This window comes from Oncorhynchus mykiss, chromosome 3, assembly GCF_013265735.2.
Source record: "Oncorhynchus mykiss isolate Arlee chromosome 3, USDA_OmykA_1.1, whole genome shotgun sequence".
Lineage (NCBI taxonomy): Eukaryota > Metazoa > Chordata > Actinopteri > Salmoniformes > Salmonidae > Oncorhynchus > Oncorhynchus mykiss.
In genome coordinates, this window is record NC_048567.1 from 57518687 (window position 1) to 57535275 (window position 16589).

General features: G+C 43.9%; 1 protein-coding gene across 31 annotated transcripts in view; it reads left to right on the top strand.

Moving 5' to 3' along the window:
- The window catches only part of clasp1a (cytoplasmic linker associated protein 1a), a 105040-nt gene that overhangs the window by 72544 nt on the left and 15907 nt on the right, over window positions 1-16589 (top strand). For 7 of the 31 annotated variants that reach the window (XM_036974759.1, XM_036974751.1, XM_036974769.1 and 4 more), the window contains 18 exons: window positions 163-240; window positions 1584-1751; window positions 2257-2303; window positions 2418-2591; window positions 3295-3321; window positions 6738-6845; window positions 7301-7357; window positions 8258-8422; window positions 9915-10079; window positions 11069-11131; window positions 11879-11982; window positions 13990-14013; window positions 14419-14530; window positions 14679-14811; window positions 15279-15342; window positions 15513-15515; window positions 15657-15820; window positions 16075-16153. In XM_036974759.1, the coding sequence (XP_036830654.1) occupies window positions 163-240; window positions 1584-1751; window positions 2257-2303; window positions 2418-2591; window positions 3295-3321; window positions 6738-6845; window positions 7301-7357; window positions 8258-8422; window positions 9915-10079; window positions 11069-11131; window positions 11879-11982; window positions 13990-14013; window positions 14419-14530; window positions 14679-14811; window positions 15279-15342; window positions 15513-15515; window positions 15657-15820; window positions 16075-16153 (1735 nt within the window). The remainder of the gene's footprint in view (window positions 1-162; window positions 241-1583; window positions 1752-2256; window positions 2304-2417; window positions 2592-3294; window positions 3322-6737; window positions 6846-7300; window positions 7358-8257; window positions 8423-9914; window positions 10080-11068; window positions 11132-11878; window positions 11983-13989; window positions 14014-14418; window positions 14531-14678; window positions 14812-15278; window positions 15343-15512; window positions 15516-15656; window positions 15821-16074; window positions 16154-16589) is intronic. The other 24 variants (XM_036974771.1, XM_036974772.1, XM_036974783.1 and 21 more) reach the window with 18 other exon arrangements.

A 16589-nucleotide genomic window follows, 5' to 3' on the forward strand; every position in this document is an offset into this window, starting at 1 on the left:
GTGGTCACTTTTCCCCCGTGGAGAAGAGAAGAAGAGAGGAGTGTATACTGAAGTCTCCGGGGAAATGAGGAAGTCTGTGTGTCCTCTCCATTGGTGTAGTTGTGGTTTCCTGGCTGCTGTACCTGAAGTTGTCTCTGTCATGTTTCCCTACTGCCCCACCAGGCACGTGGCTGTTCTGACTGAAACCATCAAGAAAGGGATCCATGATGCTGACTCAGAGGCCAGATCGGTCGCGAGAAAGTAAGTTTTTCTGGGGGGGTTGTTTATTTTTGTAAATGAGTCAGAATTTGTCTTCAAGTCTTAGCAGTTCACGACCGACACAAATGGATGACGATATGGAATAATATGCCGTCTGTCTGTGTCTCTGATTTTACTACTAGTGATCATTTGAAAAAGTATAAATGCTTCTGGATTTTTATTTACAAAGCATTGTTTCATATGTCACTTTCTCCAGCGGTGATGTGCAGTATATATTCAAAAGTATGTGGACACTCACTCAAATGAGTGGATTCGGCTATTTTAGCCACACCCGTTGCTGACAGGTGTATAGAATCGAGCATACAGCCATGCAATCTCCATAGACAAACATTGGCAGTAGAATGGCCTTACTGAAGAGCGCAGTGACTTTCAACGTGGCACCGTCATAGGATGCCACCTTTCCAACAAACCAGTTTGTCAGCCGAGTGCTGAAGTGTGTAGTGCGTAAAAAATTATCTGTTCTCGGTTGCAACATTTGCCACGCGCAATGCCATGCGTTGGCTGGAGTGGTGTAAAGCTTGCTGCAATTGGACTCTGGAGCAGTGGAAACGCGTTCTCTGGTGTGATGAATCACGCTTCACCATCTGGCAGTCCGACAGACGAATCTGGGTTTGGCGATGCCAGGCGAACGCTATCTGCCCGAATGCATAGTGCCAACCGTAAAGTTTGGTGGAGGAGGAATAATGGTCTGAGGCTGTTTTTCATGGTTCGGGCTAGGCCACTTAGTTCCAGTGAAGGGAAATCTTAACGCTATAGCATACAATGACATTCTAGACGATTCTGTGCTTCCAACTTTGTGGCAACAGTTTGGGGAAGGCTCTTTCCAGTTTCAGCATGACAATGCCCCCGTGCACAAAGCGAGGTCCATGCAGAAAGTTTTGTCAAGATCTGGTTTGGAAGAACTTGACTGGCCTGCACAGAGCCCTGAGCTTAACCCCATCGAACACCTTTGGGATGAATTGGAACACAGACTGCGAGCCAGGCCTCATCGCCCAACATCAATGCCCGACCTTACTAATGCTCTTGTGGCTGAATGGAAGCCACCGCAGCAATGTTCCAACATCTAGTGGAAAATCTTCCCAGAAAAGTGGAGGCTGTTACAGCAGCAAAGGGGGACCAACTCCATATTAATGCCCATGATTTTAGAATGAAATGTTCGACAAGCAGGTGTCCACATACTTTTGGTCATGTAGTTTATTCAGAGTCAGGTGTGCTGTCATATGAGTCATGTGCTGACAGTTATGTTCATCTACTTAAACAAGGGGCTGTGACGTCTGTGACCTTCATGTGACCTCTGACCTTTCTCCCCCCTCCCTCACCCATAGGTGTTATTGGGGTTTCCATGGCCACTACAGCCGGGAGGCGGAGCATCTGTTCCAGGCCCTGGAGTCAACCTATCAGAAGGCTCTGCAGTCTCACCTGAAGAGTTCTGACAGTGTCGTGTCTCTCCCCCAATCAGACCGCTCATCCTCCTCCTCACAGGAGAGCCTCAAGTAAGATATCCCCTCTCCTTCCTCCCGTCATCCATCCACCCTTTCCTCCATTTCTGTGAAATGTTGCCATGATTCATAAGGATGTGTGGAAAGAAATTTAAAAGGGTATTTAACATTGATTTGAAGATGGCACTAATGGATATGTCTACCTCATGCACAGCAATTATTATCAGATTAGGAAACCACTGGGAGTGATTTTATTGGTTGATCCAGTTTAATCATCCTCCTCTGCTTTTTGACCATTGATCTCATATACCATGATTCACCAGCACAGTGTTTGTTATGATGAGACCGGGGTTGGGATTTGGACAGAGTGATGTCATTTTACCCTTAAGACTGAGTATATTTTTTCTGCCTCATCACCAGAGGGGTCTGAGCCCTGTACTAATGTCCAGACCTTTGCCTATGACTTTGTCTTGTTTTGACAGTTTGATGCACAGCGATGCTGGGCTGTTTGTCATAAATCTGTTTGTTAACCTCATGGTGGTGTGTCCTTCTGTCTCAGTCGGCCCCTGTCTGTCAAGAGTGCCATAGGAGGCAGCATGACAAGAGGTAAGAGTACTACTAAAATACATTTGTAATTTCTCAAAGTGTGTGGTTTATTCCATGTCACCATTTTATATGTTTTTATAATCAGTTGATATTTCAACCTCACCCCCATGGCAGGTAAGATGTTGAGTTCCAGGGTGAACTCCAACTCCGGCGGTTCCCTTCAGCGTTCCCGTAGTGATGTCGACGTGAACGCCGCGGCCAGCGCCAAGTCACGCCTGATCACCGTGCCCTCCGCTTCTCCCTTCAGCTCAGCAGCTACCCTGCCCCCAGGCTCCTACGCCTCACTAGGTAAAACACACACTACCCCCTCCCCTCCCTCCCCAGGTCTAACTACCAGGCTCTAACTACCCCACACACACCACACCAGACTATATTTCAAAATGTCATGGTCACAGGATGTCAGTTCTGGAACAGTCATTTCTCAAAGTCTCCACGATGTCTTAATTACGTTATTTAGAAGAAATATTAATCTGAAAACCACTGGTTTTTATGGCCAGAGTGGATATGTTAATTCATGTGATGTTGTTAGTAAGACATCGTTAAGCTGTGCTCTGAAGAGAAACATACAAATAGGCCAGAAGTTTGTCTGTAAACTAATTAAACTAAACATGACAAATGGCTGCCTATATTCACTCTAAGTTATGGCTACTGACCTTAATGATGAACAACCCACCCCCCCAAAAAAAGAAAATTGGCGCAGTTTGATACTGAAGCGTGCTGCAATCCAGATGCTGTCCCTCTGTTCTTGCCCTAACACGTCCCTGTGGAGTGTACTCTGCTTGCAGTCCATTACCAATGAGACCTCTTTCTCCCGCTCACTCACCTCTCTTTCACTCCTGCCTCTCTCTGTCACCGCTATCTCTCTCCTTCCCCACCCCTCCTCTGTCTCTCTCTCCTCTCTCTCTCTCCTGCCTAACTGGTACTGATGTCTAACTATACCTCTTCTTCCACTTGCTCCACCCCCCCCTCCGCTTTGCTTTATGCTCAAAAGATGGCACACCCGGTAAAATTGATACTGGTAAGATTGTGTGTTTGTGTTCCTTGTCTGTCGGGGACTGGGCCCCCTCCCTTCTGTCTGTCCTCTTTTCCGTGTTGTCTACACACTAACTTAACCCATAGTGCACTACTACATCATTCTGACCTCTTCGTCTGGTATATCTGGTAGGTCTGCATGTTTGACCAATACGGTAATAATAATTGATTACTGACGACAGACATGGTTAGATAGCTATCTGCAGTCAACACAGCACACCACGACACTTCTCCTCCCTCGCACGTTATACACAACTAATTTTGTTATCCTCCTAAGTCGTTGTCCTTTACATTTTGTACTGTTTATTAGTGATTAGTGAAGGGAAAGGACCCTGTGATATTTGTGTAAAGGTGAATGTTGCATGCAGGGAAACTCGCCCACCCTGTGGTCTGTCTGTGTGTGAGTGGTCTGAGTTAGGGGTCAGAGGTCGTTGGGGTTTAGTCTTGCCTACTTCTCAAGCTGATCGTCTACCTCTTGGTTTTCTATATTTAGTTCCTTGTGTCTACTCTTTTATTATCTACAGTGCCTTGCGAAAGTATTCGGCCCCCTTGAACTTTGCGACCTTTTGCCACATTTCAGGCTTCAAACATAAAGATATAAAACTGTATTTTTTTGTGAAGAATCAACAACAAGTGGGACACAATCATGAAGTGGAACGACATTTATTGGATATTTCAAACTTTTTTAACAAATCAAAAACTGAAAAATTGGGCGTGCAAAATTATTCAGCCCCTTTACTTTCAGTGCAGCAAACTCTCTCCAGAAGTTCAGTGAGGATCTCTGAATGATCCAATGTTGACCTAAATGACTAATGATGATAAATACAATCCACCTGTGTGTAATCAAGTCTCCGTATAAATGCACCTGCACTGTGATAGTCTCAGAGGTCCGTTAGAAGCGCAGAGAGCATCATGAAGAACAACGAACACACCAGGCAGGTCCGAGATACTGTTGTGAAGAAGTTTAAAGCCGGATTTGGATACAAAAAGATTTCCCAAGCTTTAAACATCCCAAGGAGCACTGTGCAAGCAATAATATTGAAATGGAAGGAGTATCAGACCACTGCAAATCTACCAAGACCTGGCCGTCCCTCTAAACTTTCAGCTCATACAAGGAGAAGACTGATCAGAGATGCAGCCAAGAGGCCCATGATCACTCTGGATGAACTGCAGAGATCTACAGCTGAGGTGGGAGACTCTGTCCATAGGACAACAATCAGTCGTATATTGCACAAATCTGGCCTTTATGGAAGAGTGGCAAGAAGAAAGCCATTTCTTAAAGATATCCATAAAAAGTGTCGTTTAAAGTTTGCCACAAGCCACCTGGGAGACACACCAAACATGTGGAAGAAGGTGCTCTGGTCAGATGAAACCAAAATTGAACTTTTTGGCAACAATGCAAAACGTTCTGTTTGGCGTAAAAGCAACACAGCTCATCACCCTGAACACACCATCCCCACTGTCAAACATGGTGGTGGCAGCATCATGGTTTGGGCCTGCTTTTCTTCAGCAGGGACAGGGAAGATGGTTAAAATTGATGGGAAGATGGATGGAGCCAAATACAGGACCATTCTGGAAGAAAACCTGATGGAGTCTGCAAAAGACCTGAGACTGGGACGGAGATTTGTCTTCCAACAAGACAATGATCCAAAACATAAAGCAAAATCTACAATGGAATGGTTCAAAAATAAACATATCCAGGTGTTAGAATGGCCAAGTCAAAGTCCAGACCTGAATCCAATCGAGAATCTGTGGAAAGAACTGAAAACTGCTGTTCACAAATGCTCTCCATCCAACCTCACTGAGGTCGAGCTGTTTTGCAAGGAGGAATGGGAAAAAAATGTCAGTCTCTCGATGTGCAAAACTGATAGAGACATACCCCAAGCGACTTACAGCTGTAATCGCAGCAAAAGGTGGCGCTACAAAGTATTAACTTAAGGGGGCTGAATAATTTTGCACGCCCAATTTTTCAGTTTTTGATTTGTTAAAAAAGTTTGAAATATCCAATAAACGTCGTTCCACTTCAAGATTGTGTCCCACTTGTTGTTGATTCTTCACAAAAAAATACAGTTTTATATCTTTATGTTTGAAGCCTGAAATGTGGCAAAAGGTCGCAAAGTTCAAGGGGGCCGAATACTTTCGCAAGGCACTGTACATGTCACTGAGACTTTCTAGACCCAAAGTTTGATGTTTGTTTAAAGAAAGGGCTGTCCCCTATCCTGTTGTGTAATGCGGTTGTTCTAGAATCTAGTGCAATATTTTCTGACAAAGGAGGACCTCGCCTAACAAACATCTTCCATTGAAAATAAGGTCATAGCTTCCGCCCACATTCTAACAAAGCGCTTGTGAAGACTGTCTGAAAGTAAGAGTTATTATTGGCTAAGGTGTTCCTTAATCTAGGGACAAGTTCCTGCTGTTGTGGAAAGAGATCACTTTCTCAGCGTCAGTCTGTGTTGTCCTAGCTTTTAGGAATATTACATGGCTGGATTGCAAGTATGATGATGCTAGAGACATTTTATGTGGGATTTTGCTAACGAATATCATACATTGTGTATAATATGCACAGTTTGACATGCTCCAAAACAAAGTGTGTTGGGTCATGATGTTACTAGTTGCTTTAGACAAACCTTACTCGGTCCTCCCGAGTGGCGCAGCAGTCTAAGGCACTGATCTGGGTTTGACCGGGAGACCCATGAGGTGGTGCACAATTGTCCCAGAGTCGTCCGGGTTAGGGGAGGGTTTGCCCGCCCGGGATGTCCTTGTCTCATCACGCTCTAGCGGCTCCTGTGGCGTGCCGGCCGCATGCACGCTGACACGGTCACCAGTTGCACATTGGTACGGCTGGCTTCTGGGTTAAGCGAGCAGTGTGTCAAGAAGCTGTGGCTTGGCAGGGTCGCGTTTCGGAGGATGCATGGCTCTCGACCTTCGCCTCTTCTGAGTCAGTACGGGAGTTGGAGCGATGGGACAAGACTGTAACTACCACGAAATTGGGGAGAAAAAGGAGTAAAAATTACCCAAAAAAACTGTAATAAAAAAGCAAAACCAAGACAAACCTTTCTCAGATCCAATGCATGTTTGATGGAGCCCTTGAGTGAGAATGTGGTCTTTGTGGAAATCTTTTGTTTGTTTCTCCCTATATCTGTGTTTCAGAACACTCTCTCTCCTCAGCCAGGTCTTTTGTCACCATCTATCTGTTTATAGTAGTTTCTTTCAGTGTTTTGTGTTGTGGTGAACAGCTTCCTGGATACAGTATAATTTGTAGTGTAGTCTCTTCAACTCTCTCACTAACTCTGTGTGTTTGTCCATCTCTCCCTGTGTGTTTGTCCATCTCTCCCTGTGTGTGTGTCCATCTCTCCCTGTGTGTGTGTCCATCTCTCCCTGTGTGTGTGTTGTTGTCTCCAGGCCGTGTGCGTACGAGGAGAACAAGCTCCGGCAATGCTGTCGGAGCCAGCGCTACTGTGACTGACAGCAGGGGGCGCAGCCGAGCCAAAATGATGTCCCAGTCCCAGCGTGAGTATACACACACGCACACATTGTCAGCAAAATCTCTCCCTCACTGCATACTGTCTGAACTCAAGGAAGCCAGTCCACATTGTCATCTCCAGTCTCTTTCATGTAAACCCTCAGTATGACGTTTAACCTGCCTGCTGTGAGGTCATACTAGGTTCTCCTTCAGTTTCTCTCGTCAGTCTGTGTGATGTTTTACCTCATGTACTTCAGCATCCTGAAGGAACTTGGAGCCACTGTTATTACTGCGCCCACAAGATGTATTTGTGTCTTGTGTGTGGTTTTTCTCTCTCTGTGTCTGTGAAGACTTGAGGGGCTTCAATGATTATTGCACGTGTAACATGACATGCACAGTTAACATCTGACCCAGTGCATGCTGGGTAAACACTACTTCCTGTCACATTGACCGTTTTTATTTTCACGTCCTGTTCTGCCGCTCGCTACCATAACAACCACAGGATCCAGATCTGCTAACCCCACTGGGGGTGGTAAGGCCCGAACTTCATCCAATCAGAGTAAAGCGTCCAGTTCTTAGTCCCACCCCTTCATCCTCTGCAGATCTCTGCATGTCAATCAACTCATTCTTTTAGTTTTTAGACTCATCACGTCATACCAGCATGCTCCATTCAACTCAAGTGTCTGTATTATAATTTTTTTTTTTTAATAGTCTCACAAGCTGTTTGGAGTTTGCATTGTCGAATATGTGGTTCCTTCCGCACTGCCTTATTATCTTAAATTGTTGATTGTTAATTTTGGTTGTTAATATTGGTTTTCGTCCAATGTTGTTTATATTGGTTGTTGTCCAATGTCGTTAATATTGGTGGTTGTCTATGTCCTCTGAACTGTTGTCGTCGTTGTTGTTGTTGTAATCAATCACTGGTTTGTTTTCCCAAAGCCCAGTTACAAACTGGATTTAACCCCATCTTGTTTGTCCTGCAACTGTTAATTATCTGTTTGTCTGTCACTATTTATCTCATCAAAGCTGAAACTCCATGCCTATGTTATCCGCCTTGTAGGATATACAGAGAATATCTTTGTCCCAAAGCACTCTAAACACATTGTATGTGCACAGTTGGTAAGAGTGTGGCGCTAGCAAAGCCAAGGTCGTGGGTTCAATTCTCACTGGGATCACATACACATATTATGGACTCACTGTACTGTACTTTAGATAAGTGTCTGCTAGGTGTTATTACCACAATAAAAGCAACATATGCCTTTAGAAACATTGAAGTAATGAAACATCCCCAGAAAGAGGGAGGCAGAGCATGAAGGAATTCAGCTTTGAGCCGTGACAGAACCTTCCCAGCATGCCATGGAGAGGTGCGTCACTCGCTGTGACCCATCATATCTTGTCTGAAAGGGTGTAATGTCCCACTCTCTCTGACTGTGGGTCCTGTGTGTTATCCTTGCTGCAGCTGGCAGTCGCTCCAGTTCCCCAGGCAAGCTGCTGGGCCACTCGTCTGGGTACGGGAGGATCAGCAGGCCCCCCTCAGCCTCCAGCACCCCTGCAGACAAGAGGAGCAAGGTCCCCCGCAGCCAGGGCTGCAGTAGAGATTCCTCTCCCAACAGGCTGGGCCTAGGTAAGGGACAGTTATATCACAATATCAGCATCATGCAAGTAAACCCAACATAGGGCATTCATGCACTCTATACACTAGGAAAAATACATTTGTCATTTGCTAACAACGCACGTAGTAACTAAGTAACTGCTTTAATAAACAGTGTGTTATATAACCTACACACCGGATGCACATGCATAGCATACAGCACATGCATAGTCAATGCACAATGTATGAGTCACATACACATATTTAGTAGATGTTATTGCGGGTGTAGTGAAATGCTTGATAAATAATAATACCACACCGATGATATCGGCCCAACGTCCTCATTGCACACTCCCATCTATCTAGTGATAACAGTATATACAGCACACCAAGAGTGTACTGTATACATGATCTATACATGATCTAGGTTTCCTGGTCATAAACACAAAACAAGGAAACACAAACACAGAAGATAAGCCTTGAACAAGGGGCCCCCATAGTACTATTATGAAGTACCAATGGACCTTTTGCACTCAAATAATGGATGAAAAAATGCTGAATAGCCAAAGTCAAGGCCCCTTGTAGAGGGTGAATGGTAAGAGTTTGTCTTTCAGCTCCTTCAGACTATAACTGTCTGTCTAGGTTAGCAGCTAAGTAGAACTGTGTTTTGGGAGGGTCTCATCTTGGTTGTGTTTGTTAGCATCTTCCAGGCGTGTCACATCAATGGGGTGGTGCCGCCTCTTTCAGGAAAGTGGATGAGCCTCTGTAGGGCTAGCCTGGTCATCAGCAGCCCAGCTTATGTCCTTCCAGTCAGTCTGAGTCACTGGCTCTTCTCTGACTCTCTGTCCTATCGCTGTGATTGATTGGTCTGTGTATTTCTTCAATGCCAGGGCTGACCAACCAGCTCTCTCCATCTTGGCTTGTTATCAGTGTGCTGTCTGAGGTCACCCTCTTGTTTGTCTGTCAGTCTGTTGTGAACAATACCATCGTCTGAGTTGGGAAGGGTGCCTTTTTTTCTATCTGTCCATGGATGAGATTGAAACATTCTGGACACACACAATGATCAATTACATGTTGCAATGAAAGTTTTCCATTGATATGTAGTTGGTTTTCTTCTTGTCGTCTTTTTTCATCATATGTTTTGTATTTTTATGATAACAACAACTGAATTTAACTGTTTGTCTTTTATTTTCTTTGGCGATTTGACCGTATATTTTTATACCCTCTTAAAAATGTTTTATTTGTTGTTGTTTATCTTTTTTGTTTTGTATGTGTAACTCTGTTGTAAGCTACGGTCATACCTTAAGTCTTTTCACAGACCAACTAAAAAAATAATAATTCAAAACTGACTTGCGCTAACGCAGGTGTTTAAAATCTAACCTGATGTCCAGCATACTCCAACCCAGCACCACGCCCCAGAGTCCTCCTACCCCTCACCCCACTCTCCCCCCAGTCTCCAACCCCAGCGCCACCCCCGGCCTCACCTCACTAACCCCAAACCTGTGTTCTACCGTCCTACTGACAGCCAGGCTGTGTGGTAAAGCTCTTGTTCCTGGTACTCCTCTCTCCTCCTACCACACGCTAGCAAGGAGCCGTATCCCCCGGCCCAGCATGAGTCAGGGCTGCAGCAGGGACACATCTAGGGAAAGCAGCCGAGACACCAGCCCTGCTCGGGGCTTCAAGCCTCTTGGTGAGTACCACAACCAACCGGACACCAGGAAGCCTCTTGGAAGCAGCAAGGCCCACTAGTACATACCCCTCAGTCTCTTAGTCCCCCTCCTCTAGACCCCTACTCTCTGTTCCAGCCTCTCTACACCCCAGGACATCTAGATAGAAGATCCCACTCGAGAACTAAGGGGTATAGACCTCTCCTTTTGCCTGTTCTAATCTAGTCTGCATGCACTAACCCTCTCAAAGGTTCTGGAATATAATCACTGCACTGTCTTCTGTCTGTTGTTGGGAATGCTCCAAATGTTATCCTATATAAATACGTTTCTGTGTCTTTGAATGTGTAATAAATTAACCACCAAAAGATCACAATTTTTTCTCCAATCACTTAGGCCCAATCATTTATCGTACATATCTCATAATAAATCTAAATCAAGAGGCAGAGAAAAAAGGCAGTGACTACAGTAAACAGTTTACTGTATGCATCATCGTATTCAATGTCCATAGCTGACCTGCTTCTCCGCTCTTTCCTGTGTTGCTGTCACATCACAGGAAATGACACAACTTTGTCACTGCTTTGTCATGGGAGACAGAGGGGGAAAAAGCAACAAAATTGTGTGACAAAGCGGGATGCATACCCCTGCTAACCTTTGACTGTAGATGTGGGCAGCAGGAAGCCTAGCAGTTAGAGCATTGGGCCAGTAACCGAAAGGTTGCTAGTTTGAATCCCCGAGCTGACTAGGTTAAATCTGCCCATGAGCAAGGCACTTAATCCGATTTGCTCCAGGGTTGCTGTGGGATATGCAAAAAAACACCCTTCCATTTCACAACACACACTTGTACATGTGTGAAACAGGACAAATATAAGCACCCCCTGTTTGGCTGGTTGGTCATAGCTATAGTAGCTGAATGCAGCCAGGCGCTGAGCCTTAGTCATCTACAGAGGACGGTACCTGTCGTGTATGTGTCACTAACCCCGCTGGTGTCACTCACCCGTCCTGTCCCTTGCAGCCTCCCGACGTACCTCCCGCTCTACCAGCGCCTTATCCACGGCTGACCCCCACAGCCAGTCAGGTGACCTGCATGCCCCACACCTTTCTCCGTCCCCCATATTAGTGACAATGCCAGCATGTGTCCATACATAGTACTGTGAGGGCTGTGCCCACCCTGCTGTGCCCACCCTTAGGCAACATTTATTCCAACTTTTCAAGCTTGTAATGGTCTTTTCTTTTAATTGACAAGAAGATTTTTCATATTATGTGCTGTGGTCATCTGCTTCAATGTGTTTTGTGATTTTATTTTTAAATGCTTGTGTTTCATACTGCGTAATCATGATATCCCCACCTATATCATTTTCTCCTTGTTATTGACTTTTTGGACGTTGTATAATGTATTTGTACTTAATACAATAAAGTATCTATTAGATTTGTTTTATTTTCCCGTCGGCAAGTGTCAGTGGGGTTATTTTTTCTTCATTTTTCATGAGGTGTTTCAAACAAGTCATTCTGTGGTGATTTCTGTTGGTGGTTGGTGCCTCTTCAACTTTATTTCAGCATAATATTTTTCATTTATCAGTCAAACTTTTTGGTGTTTTTCATTTCCAAGCCTTTTGGTATTTTTCATTTCCAAGCTTTTTGGTGTTTTTCATTTTCAAGCTTTTTGATGTTTTCATGCCAAACTCTTTAATTTCTTTGCCCTGTAAACCCCATCATATCTTACCTGAGATTTGATTACCGTATTCTGACGTAAGTCCCTGACAGCAATTCCAATGGCTTTCTCCTCTGTTTCCTCTACCCCTCTCCCCTCTCTTCCCTCCCCCAGACCGATTTGGTTTGATCCACCAGGCCCGCATTTCTGCCTCGGTGAACGCCATGAGAGTCCTCAACACTGGCACTGAGGTGGAGGCTGCTGTGGCTGACGCACTGGTAAGTCACCAATCAACTCTTACTAGTTGCCAGTTCTGAAGACATCACTACCGTTTGTCTCAAGATAGAGTGTCAGTTAATGGCCGAGGAACTCCCAGGAGGTTTTGCCTGTTTTGCATTTGGCAGAAAATAACTGCATTAAGAAGTCATGAAATCATCAAGGGTGCTTGTGTTTGTTTGTGTATGACTATCAGAATATCCAGTGGGCTCCAAAATTACTGGCACCCATGACTGGCAATGCACAAACAATACTTAAAAAATATAAACAATATAACTATAGAGAGAAACTCAAAATACCAACGTGAAAAATACTGTACTTTATTAATGTTTCAATGGAAACCAACAAAATAATTTATTGATTTAATTAAAAATCACTGTCTTCCAAATCAAGGTTTCACAATTAATGGCACCCTTAAAGATTATTGTAAATAACATTACCAAAATTAAACCAGGAATTAAATTCCACTTATTTAAGTGTATCTAAGTGTTAAGGAACTATATTGAGCCATTACATCACTTCCTGTTTCACTAGGGTATAAAAATGAGGTAACACACATGCAATATCCCTTTGTCATCCAACACCATCAAGAAAAGAAAAGAACTGGCAGTTCAAAAGGGACAGATGGTCGTAGACCTTCATAAATCTGGTAATGGCTACAAGAAGATTCAAACGATTGAATATAACACTGAGCACTGTCGGGGCAATTATTTAAACATTTAAAAGATATGGAACAGTTGAAAACCTCACGGGTAGAAGACGCAAATGCATTTTGCCCCCCAGGATAGGGAGGAGGATCGCGAGAGAAATGCTACAAAATCCCCAAGAATCACTGTGAAAGAATTGCTGGCCTTGGTGGCGTCTTAAATCACCAGATTTAAAAAAGCACTGTCAGACACAACACTATCAGACACAACACTATCAGACACAACACTATCAGACACAACACTATCAGACACAACCACAGGCTCTTTGGAAGGGTTGCCAGATGAAAGCCCTTAATGACCCCAAGACACAGACGCAAGCGCTTGGAGTTTGCCAAACGTAATTTAAATTATGACTGGAAGAAGGTGCTCTGGTCAGATGAGACCAAAATTGAACGTTTTGGTCAGATACAGCATCGGCATGTTTGGCGTCAAAACAAAGATGCATACAAGGAGAGGCATCTCATACCCATGGTGAAATATGGTGGTGGGTCAGTGATGTTTTGGGGCTGTTTTAATTTCAGAGGTCCAGGGGCACTGGTTAAGACTGATGGCATAATGAACTCCACCAAGTACCAGGCAATTTTGGCTGACAATCTGGTTGCCTCTGCCAGAAGACTGGATCTTGGCCGTATGTGGACTTTCCAACAAGACAATGACACAAAACATACCTCAAGATCCACACAGAAATGGTTCTGTGACCACAAAATCAATGTTCTGCCATGGTCATCTCACTGGCCGGACCTCAATCCAGTCGAACACCTGTGGGCTGAGTTGAAGAGGGCAGTTGATGAGCGCAAACCCAAGAATGTGAAGGATCTGCATAGAGGAATGGTCCAAAATCCCTCCAAATGTGTTCCTTAACTTTGTCAAACATTATAGGAAAAGACCATGCTGTTATCCTTGCCAGAGGTGGTGGCACTAAGTACTAAATGAGGAGTGCCAATAATTATGAAACCTTGATTTTGGTGAAATATATTTTGTAGGATTTTGGTGGGTTCCATTGAAACATGAAAAAGGTACAGTATTTCTCACATGTTGGTATTTTGAGTTTATCTCTATAATTATATTGTTTATATTCTTTTAAGTATTGTTTGTGTATTGCCAGTCAGGGGTGCCAGTAATTTTGGAGCCCACTGTATATGAGGGATAAACTTAGACTGCAAGTAATTCAACATGGCTAAAGTGTAGAGAAAAACATTTTAAAATGGCTTCTCTTACTCACCAGCAGGACTGCACTCATGTTTTCCCTTCTTGACAGTTCACCTCTTTTCTTCTTTCCTCATTGGTTATCTTTAACTTCAGTTATTAGGAGACTCCAGAAATAAGGTAATTGTCCAATTTGTGTACCGTTTGTATATTAATTCTATTCACTAATCAACAAAGATTATACATGCAAAATATTAGCACTAAATGTTGCCCTTGGGCCTAACAGGCAGATTTGATTTATTATTCAATAAAATCTCCCATATTATGATTAACAGTATGCATTCTTATAACACAATTTAATAATCTCATTACATGTCCATCATCAATCATGATAAATCAACAGTTGGAACAAATTGCAATACCTCATTCATTGTGCATCGTAGCTCATCGAATCCTACATCATGGCTGAGTTTGAGTGACCAAGCTTTTCCTACAGAGTTTTAGTCTGTCTGTCCCACTTTTCTCCTGTTCCTATGACCTGTGAACTCACCATTAACCCATCCCTCCCCATTCCCCTCCCAACAGCGGAAGCCTATGAGGCGGCGCTATGAGTCTCCTGGTATCTACTCTGACGATGACGCTAACAGTGATGCGTCCAGCGCCTGCTCGGAACGGTCGTACGGCTCCCGGAACGGAGGTATGTGGTCCTGTGTTAGTTGGTAAGAACGTGGCACTAGCAACACAAAGGTAGTGGTTCGATTCCCACTAGATGTACATATGCTAAAATGTACGTACTCACGTTGGATAAAAGCGTCTGCTAAATTGTATATATTGTCATTATCTAGGTATCCCTCACTACCTGCGTCAGACAGAGGATGTGGCAGAGGTACTCAACCACTGTGCCAGCTCCAATTGGTCTGAGAGGAAGGAGGGACTGCTGGGACTGCAGAACCTGCTGAAGAGTCAAAGAATACTCAGGTCAGCCCAGGGCAGGGGGGGGGGTGGACCTTTTACAAAGGAATCTATAAGGATAAAGTAAGGGTTTGTGTTTATAATGTAGAGTTTGGAGAAGGTATAGTTTGTGTTAATAGTGTTGTGCCTGCTGTGTTCGTTCATATTTCATGGTCATTTCCTTTTTGAAAATGTCCAACTTTTGAAGAGGCGAGCAGGTCAAGGGTCCTGCGATGGGTTTCTTTTTATAGCTTTCCTTAATTGGGGAAGAAATGACTTTGTGAGCAGCCTGCAGGTATAAAGCCGCCTGTCAGATGGTGCAGTTAAAGATTAATTTCAGACAAAGCAGTATCACTGTCGGCTCTCTCTTAGTTTCCCTGTCAGGCCACCAGCATTCTGTATCCTGAAGAAGGCGCTTTACGTCAAGCCTCTCTGATGTCTGTGTGTGCCTATGTTTATTGATGTGTGCCGGCGGATGCTGTTGTGTGTTGCAGCCGGGTGGAGCTGAAGAGACTCTGTGAAATCTTCACCAGGATGTTCGCAGATCCACACAGCAAGGTAGGTGACAGGATGTTCAGCTGTTTGAACATTTCATATCAATACAATGATACTCACTCATAGCTTCTACTTTTGAAATCCAAAAACCCATTGCTTAGCAGTGATTTGTCTGAAAACTAATTGAGTGTGTTTTGTTGCATGGCCTGCTTTGGTGTGGATTTTAACAACAGAGAGTAAGTGTGTGTTTTTAATCTCAGTTTTCTACTATACAGACACTTATTGCCTGTGTTGTTACTTATAAAGATGATATGTTATCAGTTGTTGATGGTAGCGGTGTGTGTGTGTGTGTACGTGTGTGTGTGTGTGTTCCTCAGGTGTTCAGTATGTTTCTAGAGACTCTGGTAGACTTTATCCTGGTGCACAGAGAGGACCTGCAGGACTGGCTGTTCGTCCTGCTCACCCAGCTACTGAAGAAGATGGGAGCTGACCTGCTGGGGTCTGTCCAGGCCAAGGTTCAGAAGGCTCTGGACATCACCAGGTATGGATTCCCCCCTCCGATAACATCTCAAACCATTTTTACACTATCATGCCGACCCAAACCAAACTGTGTTGACTTGGATATTTTCTTTTTTACAGTCCTTTTCAGCACTGTTCTAGCGACTATGGTGGATTTGTAACTAGGCCAGCTCATTACAGCTGTTTTTGGTTCAGTTGTGTGAAAATACCATTTTGAGTATAATTTCACTCATTTAATTTAGTAACTAATATTGTTTTCTGTTTTGTTCTTCTCAGGGAGTCTTTTCCGTTTGATCAGCAGTTTAACATCCTGATGAGATTCATTGTGGATCAGACACAGACACCCAACCTCAAGGTACAGTATGCAGAGAAGGTCACATAACTAGATCATTCCCTGTTTGTTTTGGGGGTTGGCTCTGGGTCTAACAATTTAAGATTTCATATGCCAGTAACTACAGTACAATGGTGATATTGTCAAACATTTTAAAAGTAAACTTGCTAAATGCCTGTGTGTATCGTGAAGCTAAACCATGTGTGTATCGTGAAGCTAAACCATGTGTGTATCGTGAAGCTAAACCATGTGTGTATCGTGAAGCTAAACCATGTGTGTATCGTGAAGCTAAACCATGTGTGTATCGTGAAGCTAAACCATGTGTGTATCGTGAAGCTAAACCATGTGTGTATCGTGAAGCTAAACCATGTGTGTATCGTGAAGCTAAACCATGTGTGTATCGTGAAGCTAAACCATGTGTGTATCGTGAAGCTAAACCATGTGTGTATCGTGACGCTAA